Here is an 18563-nt window from a genome sequence, read left to right on the forward strand (position 1 = left end):
TGGCTTGAGGGAAGGTCCTGGTGTCTGGGGGTGTCAGGGACAGTAAAGAGGCACAACAGGAGCCTCCTTTCCACAGTACTCCAGCTTTCCCCTGGCTGCGCAATACAGAAACATTTCTTTTTCCCCTCTTGCTGAAGTAACTGTTGCATCGATATATTTTCTATTCATACAAAAGTATGTATGCATGGGATGATGCTTCAAAATAATCCAGTTTGGGGGCCAGAGGAGAATACAAATAAAACAATAATATCTATGAATTCATAATTAATTTTGAGGGAATGCCTAAAGCCACTAAAAACAGAGCAAAAAACAAAGTTATAGACTAAGTTTACTTATAAATATCAATGTAAATCCTAAACAAAATATCAGGGACCAGAATTAAATACTAGATTAAGAAAATAATGCATTATGACCAAGTAGGACTTATTACATGTTACCAGGGTAGCCCCTGCTTGGGAAATCCATTGTAATTAATTATGTTAATAGTGCAAGGAGAAAAAACATTTTCTTCTCTTCATAGATGCTGAGCAGGTCTGACAAAATCCAATGCCCATTCCTGATCAAAATGTGCCATAAGATAGGAATTGATGCATACTTCTTAAACATACTAAAATATACATCTCTCAGTTCTAGAGACAGTAAGTCACTCAGAAAACTCAAGTTAGAAACACATGACAAGGATGTTCAATATTTTGCTATTTAACATTACATTGTTGATATTGGCTAATGTAATTAGATAAGAAAAAAGTCACTAGAAGCATAAGAATTAAAAACAACATAAAAAAGTATGAGCTCTCCTGAGTTAACTCATAATTTTGTGATGCCAATAAGAACAGCAACAAGTTGTTTTCTAAAGCTGTACCGATGAATTCTGAAATTCATATGAAAAATACACACACATGAATAACAAGAAAACTCCTGAAAAAATATAGCAATGAAATGGGACCAGCCCTATCAGACGTTCTAAAAATTTTCTATCATTAAATGTGGTTCAAAGGTTCAGGCTTATATAGAGACCAATGGGAAGAGGAAGAAAAATCTAGAAATAAATCCAGGTGCATATGGAAGTTTATATGTACAGGTGGCAGTTCAAAGCCCTGGGGAAAATAGGGACTTTCCACTAAATGTAGTTAAGACAGCCAATTGCAAAAAGTTAAACTTGGACCTGTGCTTCACATGGAACATAGGAACAAGCATCATACATTTCAGAAATCCAAATAAATAATTAAAAGCTCTGCTGTGATATTTCATAGTAGGCTGACTGCAGATAACAATTGTGTGCTACATATTTCAGAAAGCTAGGAGAAAGGATATTTCTTCACCATGAAGAAATGACTCATGATTGAGGAGATATGTTTATCCCAATTTAAACATTATACAGTATATACATATGCTGAATTTTCACATTATTATGTACAATTTTTGTATTTTATGTATCAACTAAAAGAAGATAAAATTTTTAAAATGCAAAATATAAAATTAAAGGGCTGGGGTTGTGGCTCAGCGGTAGAGTGCTCGCCTCGCACATGTGAGACCCTGGGTTCGATCCTCAGCACCACATAAAAATAAATAAGTGAAATAAAGGTATTGTGTCCAACTACAACTAAAAAATAAAACATATATATATATATATATATATATATATATATATATATATATATATATATATATATAAATTAAAAAATAAAAGTAAGACATGAAACTATGCAAGTGCTTGGGAAAAAAATGGATGGATTCCTTTATATTCTTTGAGTAGGGAAAGACTTTCTAATATGAGGTCACTAATATGAGCAATCTAGGTATTAAGGAAAGATTAGACTGACTACCTTGAATACATAAAAAATCCCACATAGAATGTACTGTGAAGGACACTGTAAGAAAGGTTGACAGTCACAGTTTTTGCTGTGTGGAGCCTTTAAACAAAAGTAACATCTTTCTAGAATCTAATCTCCATGAAAATAGGGGCCATCCTGATTAACACTTAATGCCTGGGCCTACCAGGTTGGCTGACATTTACTTAGTACCTAGTGAGTGTGCACTGACAGGGTATACCTTCTGTGATAAACAGACACCCAGGTCTGATTTCCTGGTAGAACTGAAGACTCCCAGGCAAGTCTGGGTTTATATCTATTGGTTTTGTAATAGCAGATTTTCACTGAAGTTCTTAAAGAAATACTTTCCAATTTCAGTATACCTCTGAATCCTTTGGGATGGTGTTAAAATGGGGTTCTGGTTTAGCAATCAGATTAGGACCAGAGTTTACACATTCCAAAAGCTCCCAAGTGATATAAGATGCTGCTGGTCTGGGAACTGAATTTTGAATCACAGGGCTTTAAAATAAATAATGACAGGATTAATATGGATAATGTTAATGAATATACATAAAATGTACAGAATTTGAAAAACCCTTAAGTAATGCCTGTGTGATACCATTCGACTCTAAAAATTGATGGAAACTTCTAGAAACACTATTTATTTTAAGCAAGAACTGAGCCTAGGCTTTCTATAGCCTTTTAACAGTTTGCCAGCATTTTCCAGGGCCTCAGTAACTGAGCTGTTTCTTATTGACACACATGTGGGAAACTTGTAGTAAGTTTTGGAAGGTCTGGAGGTAGGTGGGGCTCAAGGTGTGAACTTGACTTTGGAGTGTAGCCAGTGAGTAAATGCATCAGAAGATGATGGCTGCTAACTATGCACTTCCCATTACAGGCTCAGGCAGGGAATATTCAGAACACCGTGATGCTAGACAAACAGAAGGAGCTTGACAACAAAGTTAGAAATGTGAAGGATCAGGTTATGGTGAGTATGGAGAGAAACGTGCATTTATTCTGTAACTGTTTATAGGGGAAAATGATTTCAGTTGCCCTGAGTGCAAACCTAAGAAGGAGTCTTTTGAGTAGTTGAGAAGAAAATTTTTGCTGCAGGTTTAAACCAGAAGTAAACAAATCAGTAAAGCCAGCGAACAGCTAGACTTTTTATAGTCCTATCATAACTTCCAAACATCCAGTTTATTTTTCTGCCTTCAAGATCATGCAGTAAATGTTGACTTTGCCCCATTATGCACTAAACTGCTGCACTAAACAGTCCTTCAACATCCACACTCTCAAATCAAATCAGGGTTGTTCTGGGAGTCACACAGAGCCTTAGGGTAAGCAAGGCCTATCTTCCTCAAGCACAATTTATTTTTTTCCAAGCACATATTTTTATACTAAGACTTGGAGGAGGAGCCAAAAAAAAAAAAAAAAACATTTCATTGAAAGAAATTCCTGTACATTTCTAATTAGAGTAAGATAATTGGCAGCAATTTTAAGATAAAACTTGGAAGATAGCATATGGAAGCAGAGGGCTGCCACAGCCCCCTTGTTGGCCTGTGTTAATTCTTCTCCACTGAGGTTACCTGGGGAAAGGTTAAGGAGCTCTGCTTCACATGAGGCCCACATTTGTGGAAAGGCCTTCCAGCGAGAGGTCCAGTCCTGCCCTGGGTCTCTGGGTAATACCAGCATGGCCTGGACTCCTGTGTTTCAGATGACATTTTTTCCAAACCCCAGACTCAGGAGCAGTAGTGTCCTGCGATCTCCTAGGGGAACACAGCATTAAAGTGGAAACCAAGCAAGCTTGGTCTGGAAAAGCTATGGAAATCTAGAGAAGGATGTGTATAGATGTGACCAAATGCAAAAGAAATGAAGCTTATTTATAAAGTGCATGTACAATTTGTTGTCCGAATTCAGATGTGTCTGAATAAGAGGCCCCTGTTAATAATTACACCTTGACAGCAGGTGCTCAACCAGGACTGTCCCAGTTAAACAGATGTGCATGGTCACCCTCCTCATTTGTAAGATCTGAGAACATTTTCCATGAGCTTGCTTTGTCCTGCTGTGTGCTTCATGATGCAGTTGCTAAGTCACACCTTAGAGGTAGTCTCAGAAATGATGAGGAACAGTCAAAATTTAGGCCCTGAGCCAGGTAATAACAATTTGAGAATTGTTACATATTTTCATTATTTTTTAATGTTATTACCTTCTTATCAGTGAGAATGATAGTATTTCACCTGTGTAGTTAGAGCTTCACAAGGCTTATTCATCTTTAAGGGAGCTAGAATTATATATTCCTGGATTCTGTAGAAGCAATAATCTGTTTCCTGAAGTCTTTGGAATCTGATAATCAGAGGAAAACTTGTTCATATATTTATCTGCAGTCTATAGAACATGAAATCAAGACCCTAGAAGATTTACAAGATGAATATGACTTTAAATGCAAGACCTTGCAGAATAGAGGTAAGAGTTAACCAGGAAAGTAGTGCCCCTGGGCTCTGTGCCTTCCTATCAACACCAGATAACAAAGGAAATCACTCCTTTACATTTGCCAAGCATTTTCTAGCTCTGAGTTACTGATTTCGTCTTCTTGATCACCCAGACCTTCACATTTCAGACAATATAATTATTTGTCATGGGGCTTTCAGTAGTATCCCTGACTTCTTCCCACCAGATGTCAGCAGCACTACCCTTCCGCCCCCAGTGGTGACAGCCCAAACTGTCCCCAGACATTGCTGAATGTCCCCAGTGGGGTGGGCAAATTCACTCCCAGTGGATAACCACTGACCATGTGTAACACACCTTATTGTTTGTTGTATCTAGCCCACTGATTGGCATAGACTGGTAGATGTTGCTTCAAATATTTCAGATCATGTGTATACACTGCAGATAGGTTCAGCATTTTTCTCATTTACTGTTTTAAAGCAGTTTCAATTTATTTTGTTGTTCCTGCTTATTAGTAACAGTAGTAGCAACTAAAAATAATCCCAGAATGTGCATTGTATAGAACAGGTAGAGTACCACATTTATCCTTGTCTAGTGAACATTTGATTGCTAGGGAGAGATTATCAGTATGATTTGGGTAAACAGTGTGAGAGAAAGAAACCTCAACTACTAGTTGTCCTTTTCTCTTTCCAAGCCATAGATGTATTTCATATACACTTTTTTATCTGAAGTTTTGAATTTTGTCATTTATACTTAAGTAATATTCTGACAGTGATTTAAGTAGAATAGTAGTATTGTTTCCAATTACATGAGTCACTGAAAACTAGTATTTTATTTCAATGTGCCCAGTTTTATACATTAGGGCATTTTTGTTGTTGTTGTTGTTCTTTTCAATAAAGGTTGAAGGCCAGACTTTGAGTTGATATCATATTTCTCCTAAATCTGTGTGATGGTTAGCTTTAATTTTTATCTTTTTACACATATGTATTTGTCCACTGTCTTTCAATTCACAGAACATGAAACCAATGGTGCAGCAAAGAATGACCAGAAACAGGAAGAGCTCTCTCTCCAGAAGATGTTTTTAATGCTTGACCATAAGAGAAAGGTAGGCCTTGCTTTCCAGAACAGCATGTTGCTTTTGTCACAGGCTGTAACTAATGGAAGTTAGTTTAGAAGAGAGGAAAAATTATTTTTATAACCACTTGGATTAGAGCCCCAGTTGAGAATGAAAGGATATTTGCTTTGCTTTGGAGAAAATCTTTTTTTTTTTCATTGATTAAAAGTGAATTTATTTCACGTGGTTTCTTCCTCTCCCTTTAGGAAATAGTTCACAAAATTCGAGAGCTGCTGAATATCACTGAACTTACCCAGAATGCCCTGATTAATGATGAGCTAGTGGAGTGGAAGCGGAGACAGCAGAGTGCCTGTATTGGGGGGCCACCCAATGCTTGCCTTGATCAGCTGCAGAACTGGTGAGTCTCCAGAGTGGAACACTGGCAGCTGACTGGCTGACCACAGAAACTCATAAAGAGCACCTTTAGTGAAATGAGCCCTGTCAAAACTTTGGTTTAGAGTTTGACATAGTCCAGCTTCTTCTTACCCTGGAAACTCTTGGAAAGTTCAGTGTTGTGTGTGACTGTCACCATGGTCACCAAGTCTGCTTGATTTGGAGCATTCTTGGACTATGGGCTGTATCATTGGACTGTACCAAAACCCCAGTGACGTGTTTGTTAACGTAACACATTCAACAACTTGAGTCCTGATGTTTTATTAAAAATAAAACATCTTGAGTCATTTTCTAGGCTTACATGAAATAGTGGTTTGTCATGGGCCACCCACTCAGCCGTCCATCTGGTAAGTATGAAATGCTAGCTCTGTGCTGGGACCTGGGCACACGAAGATTGATTCTTGGGCCTTGCCCTTCATTTCCCAGTGTGGAGGGGAAGACGATATGGGAATACTTCTGAACAGTGAAGGGTTCCAGATGCTCTAGCAAAAAGAGGGCAGAGGAGGTGGTCTGCTCTGGCTCTCTGAATGGGAGGAGAAGTTCTTCCCAGCAGAGAGAGGAGGTAGGCGGAGGCCCAGAGGCACACTGGATGGCTGGAAAATGCCAGGGAGACAGAGGCAAAAGATGCCTCAGCTCGGTCATGAAGGTTCTTAGCTCCACGCTGAGAATGAGGGTCTTTACTCAGGGTGCACTAAAGGCAAAGGCAGGCTTTTGGCCTAAGCAGGAGTTATATTTCTCTGATTTTTATTTAGAAAGGGCACTCTGGCAGCAGCTTGGAGAAGAGAGACAGAAAGGCTGATTGGGATGCTATTAGCATATTACTGTGTCCTGGGAAGGGACCAAGAGCTGAACTTGGGGTGGACCAAAAGGGATGGAAGAGGTGGGATCTCAGAGTGAACCTGAGAGGATGGTGGCCTGAGATAATTGCCAAACACCCAAGCACCAGAGACCTAGTGGGGTTATTTTCATGAGATTGCAGTGCTGATTTTTTTAAAAATCACAGTTAATATTCAGCCATTTATTTTTATTCTGTGAATTAATTGCCTGTACATATTCCAAATTTCTTGTGGATTAGAGCAGAGCTTCCCATCCCAGACGGCGCCTAGATACTGACCCCCTGAGCCCTCCAGGTGGTCAGGGAAGTGCTGGGGTGTCTGGAGCCCCCTAGTGGTCATCAGAGGCTGTAGGCACTTCTTCCTGAGACAGAAGTGTTCCAGTGTTCCCCAGATGTAGGGTTGTTTCCTGTGTGCCATGGCTGGGACTGGAAGTGGACTGGGAGATGCTGGGCAGCATCTCCTTGGGAACTCACCAGCCACCACCCTGTATTCACATTTTTGTGATGGAGAATGGCTCTCAGTACTTGGAACTGGATTCAAGAAGTAAAACTACTAAGCAAAGTTAACGTTCTTCAGCGGGAAGATGTTTTCAAAAGATTTCATCTGTCATCCTCCAGGCAAATAAAATGGCCCTTCCACAGCACACCTGGGCTTAGGGGCTATGTCACCATTAGCACTGACTCTAAGGAAGGAACACCTAAAATCCATCTCTAGGTTTTCTCACTGCCTTCTTATTTTAGAGTCTAGGTGAAGTCTATTACTTTCTCCTCTCACTTGAGTGAAACAGTGGTCTTGGTTCTTCCCTCCCCTTCCTGCATGGTCCCACAGCTTCCAGACTCTCTTTTGCATGGTGTCTCTGACAGGTCTCACCAAGGCTGGTTGCTCATGGTCACTGTCTTTCTGTAAAACTTCCGCGGAGCCTCACTGTCTCGCACCGCCTGAAGGCATCCCCTTGCATTTCCCCTGACTCTGCCTTCCTCTTTGCCCTCTTTAAATCCCAGATACCTTTAAGGTCAATTGAAGTTACAGATCACCTGGAAGCTCTGCCCCACCCATCTCTGCACACTAGTGTAGGTCTCCGGAGTGTACAGAAGCTTTTGATCCAGGCCCTAACCAATCAGTGGATGTTAATTTTTTTTTCCTCCAAAATAACTGAGCTCCTAATGACAACATAAGCCTCGCCTCCCCCACCCTTCCTTCACTTCTCCCTGGAGTGTGGAGTCCACAACATGGGTAATAATATGTTGCCCAAACAGCTCATGGATTCCTATAATTCTCTTCAACCCAGGCTGCTTTGAGACCGTTGCTCATTGAGACACCTGTGTCTTGTACCTTCCCAGGTTCACCATAGTTGCAGAGAGTCTGCAGCAGGTTCGTCAGCAGCTAAAAAAGCTGGAGGAACTGGAGCAGAAGTACACCTACGATCACGACCCTATCACAAAAAATAAAAAGGTGTTATGGGAACGCACTTTCAGCCTCTTCCAGCAGCTCATTCAGAGGTAACTCCAGGGGGATTTATTTGCATCTACTGCAGTTGATTTATGCAGAGGAACATCTTTTTGGCAATTCAGATAATTTAGAAGGATTTAATATTTAATAGGCTAGACACATTTCTTAATGGCATTTGACTTCCTGAATTCCTTGCTTATGCTAGTGGTCCTCCAGTCTTCCTAGGCTGGAAGCCACAGCACCCTTAATTTTTACTGCCCCTCAGCCACTCTATGCCAGGACCTAGCATGTCTGCCACCAGGGTGTTTATCCTCTCCTTCCTGTACCTTGGCCTCATGGTGTTTCAGGTTCTCAAATCTTCTTTTCTGGACTCTTACATAGTAGCCTCCCAACCAGGCCCCTTTTCCAGCCCATGCACCCTAGCTCCTGAGACCCAGGGGTGTCCCAGGACAGAGGTCTCATCACGTAGCAAATGGGGCACCTCAGCTGGACATTCCTGGCCCACTTCCACAAACTGGACCTGCTGGCTGCTCCTCTCAGCTTCTTCACATACCCCATTTCCATGCAGATGCCAACTTGCTCTTTCCTGGGCCCACGCTGTACAGTTTCTTCTCCACGGCTCTATTTCCTTTACCTCAAGCCTTCTTGTCATACCTACTGTCCTCATTATATCACCCTCAAGGTTTTAGTTTGTGCCTCACCATTAAACCTTCCCAGAGTTCCTAAGCAGATATTCTCTCCCTTGCAGACCTGCCCAGTTCATTCTCTATTCCTCTCCTGTTCTGCCTTTGATTAGAAAACTGCTTATGTGTTTCTGTTATCTTTGTTGAAAATGGGAAGGTTCTTTGTCATCCTTCCTCCCCACTCCTGCCCCCATGGGGCTAGCACATTGCCTTGTAAAGAATAGTTTTTCCAAACTAAGCAAAAGAGTAGAGTTCCTATTGCAAGTGTCTTTCTTTCTTTCTTTCTTTCTTTCTTTCTTTCTTTCTTTCTTTCTTTCTTTCTTTCTCTCTCTCTCTCTCTCTCTCTCTCTTTCTTTCCTTCCTTCCTTCTCTCTTTCTTTCTTTCTCTTTCTTTTTTTGTTTTAACATTAACTTGTCATTGAAAATATTAAGGACATTTGAATTCTTTTATTGAAAAATTTGATTCTTAATGCAAATTTGTAAATGAACATAAATGATTTTGGACTCTTCATTGTTGGATAGTGTCATAAGTTTTTACAATTACTCTGTTTGTTGTTGTTGTTTATTTGTTTTGTACCAGGGATTGAACTCGGGGGCAATTAACCACTGAGCTACATCCCCTGCCCTTTTTTTTATTTTTTAATTTGAGACAAGGTTTCACTAAGTTGCTTAGGGCCTTGCTAAGTTACTGAGGCTGGGCTTGAACTTGTGATCTTTCTGCCTCAGCCTCCTGAGCCACTAGGATTACAGGCTTGCTTGGGTTTGGGGATTTCTCTTCTAACTAATGGAATTATTTTGTCCATACAATTTGTCAGATTCCTGCAGACTGGTTTTTAGGTTATGTTCTCTATTTGTTTCCTAAGGAAAATTATTTCTTCTTTTGCTGCCTCAACCTTGATGGACATGCTAATTTGTCTATTCTTTCTGGGTATTTATAGTTCATTTGTGGTGGAGAGACAGCCATGCATGCCGACTCATCCTCAGAGGCCACTGGTCTTGAAGACGGGGGTACAGTTCACTGTGAAATTGAGGTAATAAAGATGTACTTCCATATGCTATCTGTCCTGTAGTTTGTACCCCTAATTTTCTTTTACATAATGGTTGTATAGGTACTTTAGAGGAAATAATTTTTCATAAAATAATTTAATATGAATTGTTACTTAGAATATCCAAGATTCTATCCTTTATGCTCAGGATAGAAATATAGCCAATGTATATGCAAATATATACACACCTGGGATTTTTTCCAAATGTAAATGTAATGCATATTCATAGTAAAAAGGAATACATAATTGCAGAAATGCATATGATAAAGAGTGAGAAAGTTCCCCAGCCACACCTTGAGCAGAGGCTCATAACCTGAGCTTTATGAACCCCTAAAACTGAAGTATTGTATGCAGACATAGATTATGTTATACATTTTTCTGGTGAGCTCATAGCTTTTATCAGTTTCCCAAAGTGGTCTGTGATCTAAGTCTGTGGACCACAACAGTACAGAGCCTTGTGTTTGTCTTTCCATAATTTTGTCTATGTCTACACAAATATGTGTAAATCCATGCATGTACATATATATTTCATACATAGGCACACATGCACATAAAATTTAGGACAAATAGTATTTCATTTTTTAGAACTAGGCTTCTACAAAGGTGGTATTTTGTAGCTGCTTTTCTACTTGTTGATAATGGTAGACCTGGTCTGGGTGAGAACATGCAGCTTTGCCCTGTTCTAAAGGATGGGTACGTTCATTTACTCTTTCCTCTAGAGTTGAGCAGTTAGACCCTGAAGAGCTGGTCTTGCCTTCAGGGTTGGCCATTGTTGATTCAGGTCCACAGGTGCTGCTTCCCTGCCTGGCACAGTTACAGTAGCACAGATAAGCACCCATGGGATCCACAACTCACAGTGGGCAGGAATAGTGGACATCTGATCCTGGCCCCTGCTCCACTGAACAGAGCTGACCAGAGACCTGAGCATTCTTCCCCACAGTCCCCAGCTAATGGAGCAGAGGCATGTGATGTCTCAGCCCAGTCTCTTGCCTTCCATCTTTCCATACCTCCATGGAGTGATAAAGCCGGACCCTCATTTTTCTGGTTATGGATGATAGTTTTGATTTTCTCCCAAGAGGGCAGAAAATCAGATAAAAGTTTTATAGAGTAACATTCACTATTTTCACCATATAGATTGGCCCAGAGTACAAACTTTGATGAACTCTGTGTTGGCAAGTTTATTTGAAGAAGCTGCTACTCTCACTAATTTTGATGGGAATGTAGAATTAATACTGTGTGCCATCAGAATTTAATATTAAATTTTGCCTCCAGCAATTTTACAGCTAGGAATTAACCCTACAAATGCAGTTAGGAAAAAGCTAAGTAGATATGAAAGCGTGTCAGTTTCATTGTTTGTAAAAATCAAAAATTGGAGGGGGAATATTTTATATAAATGTACATATATGGGGAATTGGCATAATAAGTAAACTGTAATAGATAATTTTTTTAAAATAATGTCTTTTATTTTTCTTTCCAGACTGTTGGTGAAATTGCAAGAGCTGAATTATAATTTGAAAGTCAAAGTCTTATTTGACAAGTGAGATATTTTTAATATTATCTAAGATACATGTACTATTGAAATACTGATTTTTCTTTTTGGAAGAGGGGTACCAGGGATTGAACTCAGGGGCACTTGACCACTAAGCCACATCCCCAGTCCTACTTTGTATTTTATTTAGAGACAGGGTCTTACTGAGTTGCTTAGCGCCTCACTTTTGCTGAGGCTGGCTTTGAACTTATGATCCTCTTGCCTCAGCCACTGGGATTATAGGTGTATGCCACCATACCCAGCTGAAGTGCTGATTTTATTAACCATATATGGACTCCTCCATTAAATAAGCTGATTCATCAACCGTTCAACCTCTCTGCACTGGGAGGAAGTTTGCCACCTCCCTGGGGACCTAGGGCTGAGCCCAGGGTCCTAACTCTGCTGCCTATGAGAAGAGGATCCATCCTAGTCAGATCCACTAGAACTGTTATAAATGATCCAATAGATTTAAATTAATGGCGCTCGATCCAACAGAGCTGAAGATCCAGCTGTAAGACTGTGGCCAGCCGGGAGGCTGTCGTTTCTAGAGTGAGGTTACAGGCTTTGGGGAGCATACATGGAAACTGCTGCTGTCACCCTTTTCTTTTTGGGTTATCAGGGACCCAAAAATTGGCAGCATCTTTCATGGGGGTCCAGATGGAGCAGCCCATCCCACTTTGCCCTTAGACCTCAGACCTGAACTAGCAGTGACTCACCATTTACCTTGCCAGGCTGTCTCCCCCCACATGTATTTAATGCTTTTGTTATCTTGTATTATCTACTGATTTAGTAAGTTTCCAAACCATTTATGGGAATTCAGATCATTTTCCTCTGGCTTTTGGCTTTTTTCACTCCTGTAAAAGTCATCTTCCTTGTAGTACTGCCTGCACCTTTGTCTTCCCTTTGGGCAAGCCATTGTCTTCGACTTCTCTGTAAACCAGTTAGCTTTTACTGCAGAACAAACCATCCCTAAACTTAGTAGCTCAACACCCAAAAACCTACTGTTTCTCATATGCTGTGAGCTGTAGATGGCCCTTCTGGTCTGGGCTCGTTTGGCTGGAGATGACTGGTCTAGCGTGGCCTTGTTACATATCAGGGGTCTCAGCTGGAGTAACAGGGTCCTCCTTCATGTGTCTCTGAGAGGCCACCCTGAGCCTGTCACATGGCGACAATGTTCTTCCAGCAGGTGGAGGCTAGCCTTGAACTTGTGCAGTCAGTCCCATCCATTCTGTCATTAGAAGCAAGTCAAGGCCAGCCGAGGTACAAGGGATGGCAAGTACTTCTCAGGGACAGCTCGCCACACTGCTTTTGCTCAGTTCTTTCAGCTTGTTTGTGCCCCTTTTTCTTTTCGGTCTGTTCAGCTCTTTTTTTTTCTTCTTCTTTTGATAAGGCAACTTTGAATCATACTGTTACTTTTATTTTAAATTCTTTTTTTTTTCGAACAGGGAAAAATAGGTCCCTTTTATACTATTATTATTCACAATGTCACACTGACATTCTAGCTGAGATAGGAAAGGAAGGGCAGCTAACTCCTGTGAGTGAGCTAGTGATTTCTCATTTACATCTATGCCACCAACAGATACATTATTTGGCCCGAACATGACAGTCCCTTTTAGGTTGTTAGAAAGTCCTTAAAGGTACTTGAAACTGGGTACTTTATATAAAGAAAATAGGTCTATTTAGCTCACAGTTCTGAAGGCTGTGAATTTCAAGATCAGGTGACAGCGGCTGGCAAGGGTCTCGTGTTATGGCACAATGTGGTGGGTGGTATCCCATGGCAGGCATGTGAGAAACTCATGGTGAGAGAGGAAACAAAAGAGTAATCTGGGAAGGCCAGCTGTGCCTCATAACAACCGGCTCATGGAGTAATCAGTGCAGTATCACAAGACCTAGCCCACTCCTCCAAGGCAGGCCTTGATGGCTTCTAAGGGCAGCACCCCAGTGACCTAATCATTTCCCACTGAGCCTCACCTCTGAACATCACCACCCTGGGCACTAGGCTTCCCATACAGGAAGCTTTTGGGGACAAACTGTATCCAATTGTAGCTTGCCAAAGTGTTCACTGAATTTATATGAGGTGCAAGATCTTTCAAGATTTTAAACTCAAACTGAAACGTGCCTGTTTCCCCAAATAATCGACTGTTCTGGTACTTTCACAAGAGTATTGAAGATAACAGAGAAAATATATATATAAAATTAAGCAGTCACCTTGGAAGGTCCTCGGGGTTCTGTGGCACCAGAGCAGTGTGTCTGCTGGAGCTCCAGTGCAGAGCGCGGACTCGGCTCATGTTTCTTGAAGTTGTCCTCTGCTCTTTTCACCCCTCGGCTCCTCACAGTGTCCCCTAAGGCTGGTGCTGTTAGCTTGTTGGACAAACAAGGAATGTGAGGCTCAGGTGGTTTCTTTGCCTGAGATCTTGGCTTGGTGTATACGAGTAGGTGGAGGAAGGGAGTGGATGAGTCAACAGGGCAGCAAACCCACGGGCATGAATTTATTTTTACTTACATACATACTTCTGTATTTCTTTTAAAACTTATTTCAGTCTTAAATGCCCAGGTGTAATTTTGTATATATCTATCTTTTTTTCCCCCAGAGATGTGAATGAGAGAAACACTGTAAAAGGGTACGTGATGTATTTTGTACTATAGTTTGTTCTCTTGTTTGTTTGTGTCTAATAGCTTGAAGCCTTTTAATTATTTTTCTCCTGTATTGTATAGATTTAGGAAATTCAATATTTTGGGGACACACACGAAAGTGATGAACATGGAGGAATCCACCAATGGAAGTCTGGCGGCTGAATTCCGACACCTGGTAGGGAGACCCGCAGGCTTCCCCTCTTAATACTGTCTGATCTTTTAGCACTCTTGACACTGGAGTGGCACTCAGTGGCACTTTGCAGTGATGGCTTCTCATCACCCGCCCTTAGGGCATCCTGCTTTGTCCTCCTTGTCCAGGGTTGTTCCTTCTGCTTTCCACCCGACTGTCTCAGAAATGCTCCTTTAGGCTGCGGTGGTCTCAGTTCAAGTATTTTATAAACACATGTGCACATAAGTTAGAGCGGCTCTTGTGGCTCCAAGATCTGTGACCAGTCACTCTGGCCCCCTGCAGTTCCCACAGGGTTATGGCTCCTGACTGCTCCTTCTCCCGCTCTCCACGTCCCCAGCAGCCTGACTCTACCACTTTCTTTTCCGAGAAGGAGCCCCCCTTCTTCAGCCTGGCAATAGAAATTCAGGGGTCTGTTTTAAGTGGGTGCTGCCTTTTTTTCTGTGTCTGTGAAAAGAGTAGCTGCCAGATGTTCTGAGGCTCCCAACATCTGGGCTGAGCCTGAAGGGAGGGTGGAGGCAGCTTTCTCATTAATGACCATCCTCTGAGCCAACAAGTATCATAGCTAGATAACTGCACACTGGGTGAGATCCTTGGTGCTCCTGGGGAGCATGAGGGTGTCCAGAGCTGTCCACTGACCCCACATGGCTCACTGGAACCTGGGGATTGAAATCTGCTTGAGGGCGGTTTTATCTGGGCCTGGCGTCACTAGATTCTAGCTAGAAGTCTCTGCTGAGGGAATAAGGAGGGGAAGCTGTCTCCAGAGCCTGGGGGACAATGAAACAGCCAATGAGGGCACTTGGCGGATTGTTACTGGGGTAAGGAGCAGGATGCTGTTCGCAGGCAAGGGCCATTTTGCCTCTTGTTCTGAATTCTAGAGATAATGTCATGTCCTTTCTAGCCCTTCCATGGGCTGTTTTAATCTGGTGATGCCCACTTTCGTCTGATTTATAAATGAAGACATGGACTTTGATGGTGAACATGTGGTTTACTGTGATGTTTCTTGTTTTATAGCAACTGAAAGAGCAGAAAAATGCTGGCAACAGAACTAATGAGGTGAGGGTCTCCGGTTGTATGGGCCCTGATCAGGCAGGTCTTCCAGTGGGGGTGTGTCTGTGGTTCCGGTGGCCAGGCAGGAAAGGGAACTGGGTGTATCTGTGATAATGGGGCCTTCGTTCATGCTTTATAAAGGTTGTCAAAGAATTTTGCTTATGACCTCATTGGACCCACACAGACAGCCCAGTGGGGTGGGGGATGGCATGGTGGGCTTCGGTATTCTTCTCATCTTCAAATCTTGAGGAAATTGAGTCACAGGAAGCTTGTAGGATTTAGCTCGGGTTTCTGAGAACTACTGTCAGCTGGAGTGAGAGGTCAGTTTATGACTACATGCCAAACACCAGGTGTTGAGAGGGTTCTCCTGCCTCATGTCCCCTACCCAGTAGCAGTATTTTCACAGTTTCTTCTCACAACCTGATCCTCGAGGAGTTGTGTTGTGTTTGTGATGCATTCAAAAATGATCTGTGGACCAAGGACACAATGTCTGGTTTGGAATGTTTGGTTTGGCCTGTTTTTGCCCTTCCACATCACGACCAGTGGAGGTCACTAGAACAATGAGACACATGCTGGTCTGTTCAGCACAGACACCTTCCAGCCCCAGTTTGCACTGAAGCTGTCTCTGTGACCTCCTGGGTCCAGCAGCTGCCCTCCCTAGTTCTAAGTTGTCGTGATGCTTATGTTACATAATGTGTGTGAAGGTGCTTTGAAAACCATTTGTTCCTACTTATACCAAAGCACTTTGTGACCTGCCATGCTCAGTGGGAATCTACCTGGAAAGTGAATTCTTTCCCTGAATTCCATGAGAGTACAGCCCCAGAGCCTTAAGTCATGAAAAACCCTTAAGAAGTTGCTTTTGCCCACTGATGTTTCTTCCTCTGAATTGATATCCCTTGCTATAATTTCAGACATTTTATCATGAGAGAACACTGAGAGGCTTGGAATAATCAAATCTGGTTTAAGTTATTGAATATTGGAGTCTTCTGAGTTACAGCAGATTGGTCTAGTACCCTTGTAACCTGTTTATTCAGGGTTTGTTTTTTTTTTTTTTTTTTTTTGTATTGGAGGGATTGATTAACCACTGAGCCACATCCCCTGCCCTTTTTATTTTTTATTTTGAGACACAGTCTCACTGAGTTTGCTCAGGATCTCACTGAATTGCTGAGACTAGCTTTGAATGTGCAGTTCTCCTGCCTCAGCCTCCTAAGCTGCTGGGATCACAGGTGTGCGCCACTATACCTGGTGTTTATTCAGTTTTGAAATTTGTACGATCAGGGACTGAATGTTTACATTCTCTCTTTCTCCTTTTTTTCCTCTCCCAAGGGTCCTCTTGTTGTCACTGAAGAGCTTCACTCCCTTAGTTTTGAAACTCAGTTGTGCCAGCCTGGCCTGGTCATTGACCTCGAGGTAAGATTTCCAGGGTCTCAAGGTAAAAGCTTTATTTTTACTTCTAACTAGTTAGTGTTTCTCAATTTTTGTTTTATCAATATTTACTTAATCATAAAAAGTGATGATCTTTTTCAGTTAATACTATTTGATATTAATCTAAGGGTCCAGGAAGCTAGAGAATTGAATTAGCCTTCAAATTATGTAAGCTAAATATTCCAGTTGAGATAGCCATTGTTAACTTTTTTATATTAAGTCTTGGAACATATATCTTAACTGAAAAATATTTCAAAGATAAACTGTGAACAAAAGAATCTAACCTTACATTTAAAATTTTCAAATATAAAATGTATATAAAATTACAAATAACCCATTTGCTTAAGCTGTTGTTTCAAGGTGATAGATCTGTGATTCAGATGGTTTCAAGGTCTTTATCAACTTTTAGACGACCTCGCTGCCCGTCGTGGTGATCTCCAACGTCAGCCAGCTCCCTAGTGGTTGGGCCTCCATCCTGTGGTACAACATGCTGGTGGCGGAACCCAGGGTATGGAAAACACAGTTGCGATTGTACTAAGGGTGAAACAAAGACCCCATGTTCTCGTTACCACACCTTCAGAATAGCCCCCAGTGGCCAGATATTGAGGGAGAAGTGACAAAGTCATGTGACATTTCTAAGGATCTTAAGTAATTCTGGGAGAGCGAAGCACAGACACTAGAAATGAGAATAATGATTTCCTTCATGTAATGAGAGAGCTCAGGCAATAGATGATTTTGTACCACTTTTATTGTGGAAGAGGTCCTTTACTGCCTTTTTTTTTTTCTTTTTAATGTATCACCTACTAGGCAAACGTGCTGAATTTTTACAACAATCACACTCACAGTTGACTCTCTTTATTTATTCAAAGTGCTCGTGTTCTTGGAAGTTACCAAGAACATTTAGTGAATGTTCAATCATTGTTCCTAGGGGAAATACAGGGTTTGTTCCTGTGAGACTCTGGTCACATGTTTGTTACCCCATCAGTGCACAATTTGTTTATATGCATTTCTGTTTAAAGGCACCTTATCTAATATATCTGACAATTTGTTGATGTGGACTTTATAGCCAGTAGCACAATAACTCATGCCTAAAGGAAGCTATTTTACTGCATGGATTTTCCCATAAGGCACATGGCAGCCTTCTTGTGCTTAGGTACATCAGACAGCACTTTAGCACGACACTGTGCACGATTTTAAGCAATGAAATCACCAATCAGGAATCACAAAATGAAAAAACCATTGCACTAAGCAAGACACAGAGGAGACCTGTTTATAGTGTGAGAAATAGGAAATCAGGATATTATTCTCTTTGGGAGAACAGAGTTCAGTTGGGAACATGTGTGTTGAGGGGACTAACAGTTTTTGGTACTCTCTGTATGGGCTTATCTTCAAATGACCACAAAGTGCCAGGAGAATTGATTCTGTAATTAGAAGTAAATCACAATGAGTTAACAAATTCATATATGTGAATTGGCAAATAATGAGAATTCTCTTCCCTAACTGTGGGAATGCATATGTATTGTATAAACTAGACCAAAATTTGGGCCGGGCCCATGTGGTGGTGCCTCACTAGTGACTGGCGACTCTTTATCAACCCTGGCTTTGGGTCCTTTTCTTCTAGAATCTGTCCTTCTTCTTGAACCCACCATGTGCACGATGGTCTCAGCTCTCAGAGGTACTGAGTTGGCAGTTTTCATCCGTCACCAAGAGAGGTCTCAACGTGGACCAGCTGAGCATGTTGGGAGAGAAACTTCTGGGTAGGAGCCTAGTAACTTTTTGTCTATGTAAAAAATATAAATTCATAAAAATATCTCTTTTGACTCTTGTGATCCTCTTTGTTCTCCATTTTTTTGAAGGTAGAGAGTGTTTCTAAAAACTGTTGGCATTTCAAGCTGCAGCTTATTGAGATAGCTAATTGAGAATGGGACTTCACCCTGGGGAGAAATGTAGACCTGATAACAG

General features: G+C 41.5%; 1 protein-coding gene across 1 annotated transcript in view; it reads left to right on the top strand.

Moving 5' to 3' along the window:
• Stat1 (signal transducer and activator of transcription 1) overlaps positions 1 to 18563 on the top strand; it is a 37909-nt gene that overhangs the window by 6947 nt on the left and 12399 nt on the right. Inside the window, exons 6-18 of the mRNA XM_027924978.2 lie at positions 2710 to 2799; positions 4196 to 4274; positions 5270 to 5361; positions 5577 to 5728; positions 7940 to 8098; positions 9670 to 9762; positions 11255 to 11314; positions 13897 to 13926; positions 14021 to 14114; positions 15141 to 15182; positions 16503 to 16586; positions 17011 to 17109; positions 18223 to 18358. Of these exons, the coding sequence (XP_027780779.2) occupies positions 2710 to 2799; positions 4196 to 4274; positions 5270 to 5361; positions 5577 to 5728; positions 7940 to 8098; positions 9670 to 9762; positions 11255 to 11314; positions 13897 to 13926; positions 14021 to 14114; positions 15141 to 15182; positions 16503 to 16586; positions 17011 to 17109; positions 18223 to 18358 (1210 nt within the window). The remainder of the gene's footprint in view (positions 1 to 2709; positions 2800 to 4195; positions 4275 to 5269; positions 5362 to 5576; positions 5729 to 7939; positions 8099 to 9669; positions 9763 to 11254; positions 11315 to 13896; positions 13927 to 14020; positions 14115 to 15140; positions 15183 to 16502; positions 16587 to 17010; positions 17110 to 18222; positions 18359 to 18563) is intronic.

The sequence above is a fragment of the Marmota flaviventris genome, chromosome 11 (assembly GCF_047511675.1).
Source record: "Marmota flaviventris isolate mMarFla1 chromosome 11, mMarFla1.hap1, whole genome shotgun sequence".
Taxonomy (NCBI): domain Eukaryota; kingdom Metazoa; phylum Chordata; class Mammalia; order Rodentia; family Sciuridae; genus Marmota; species Marmota flaviventris.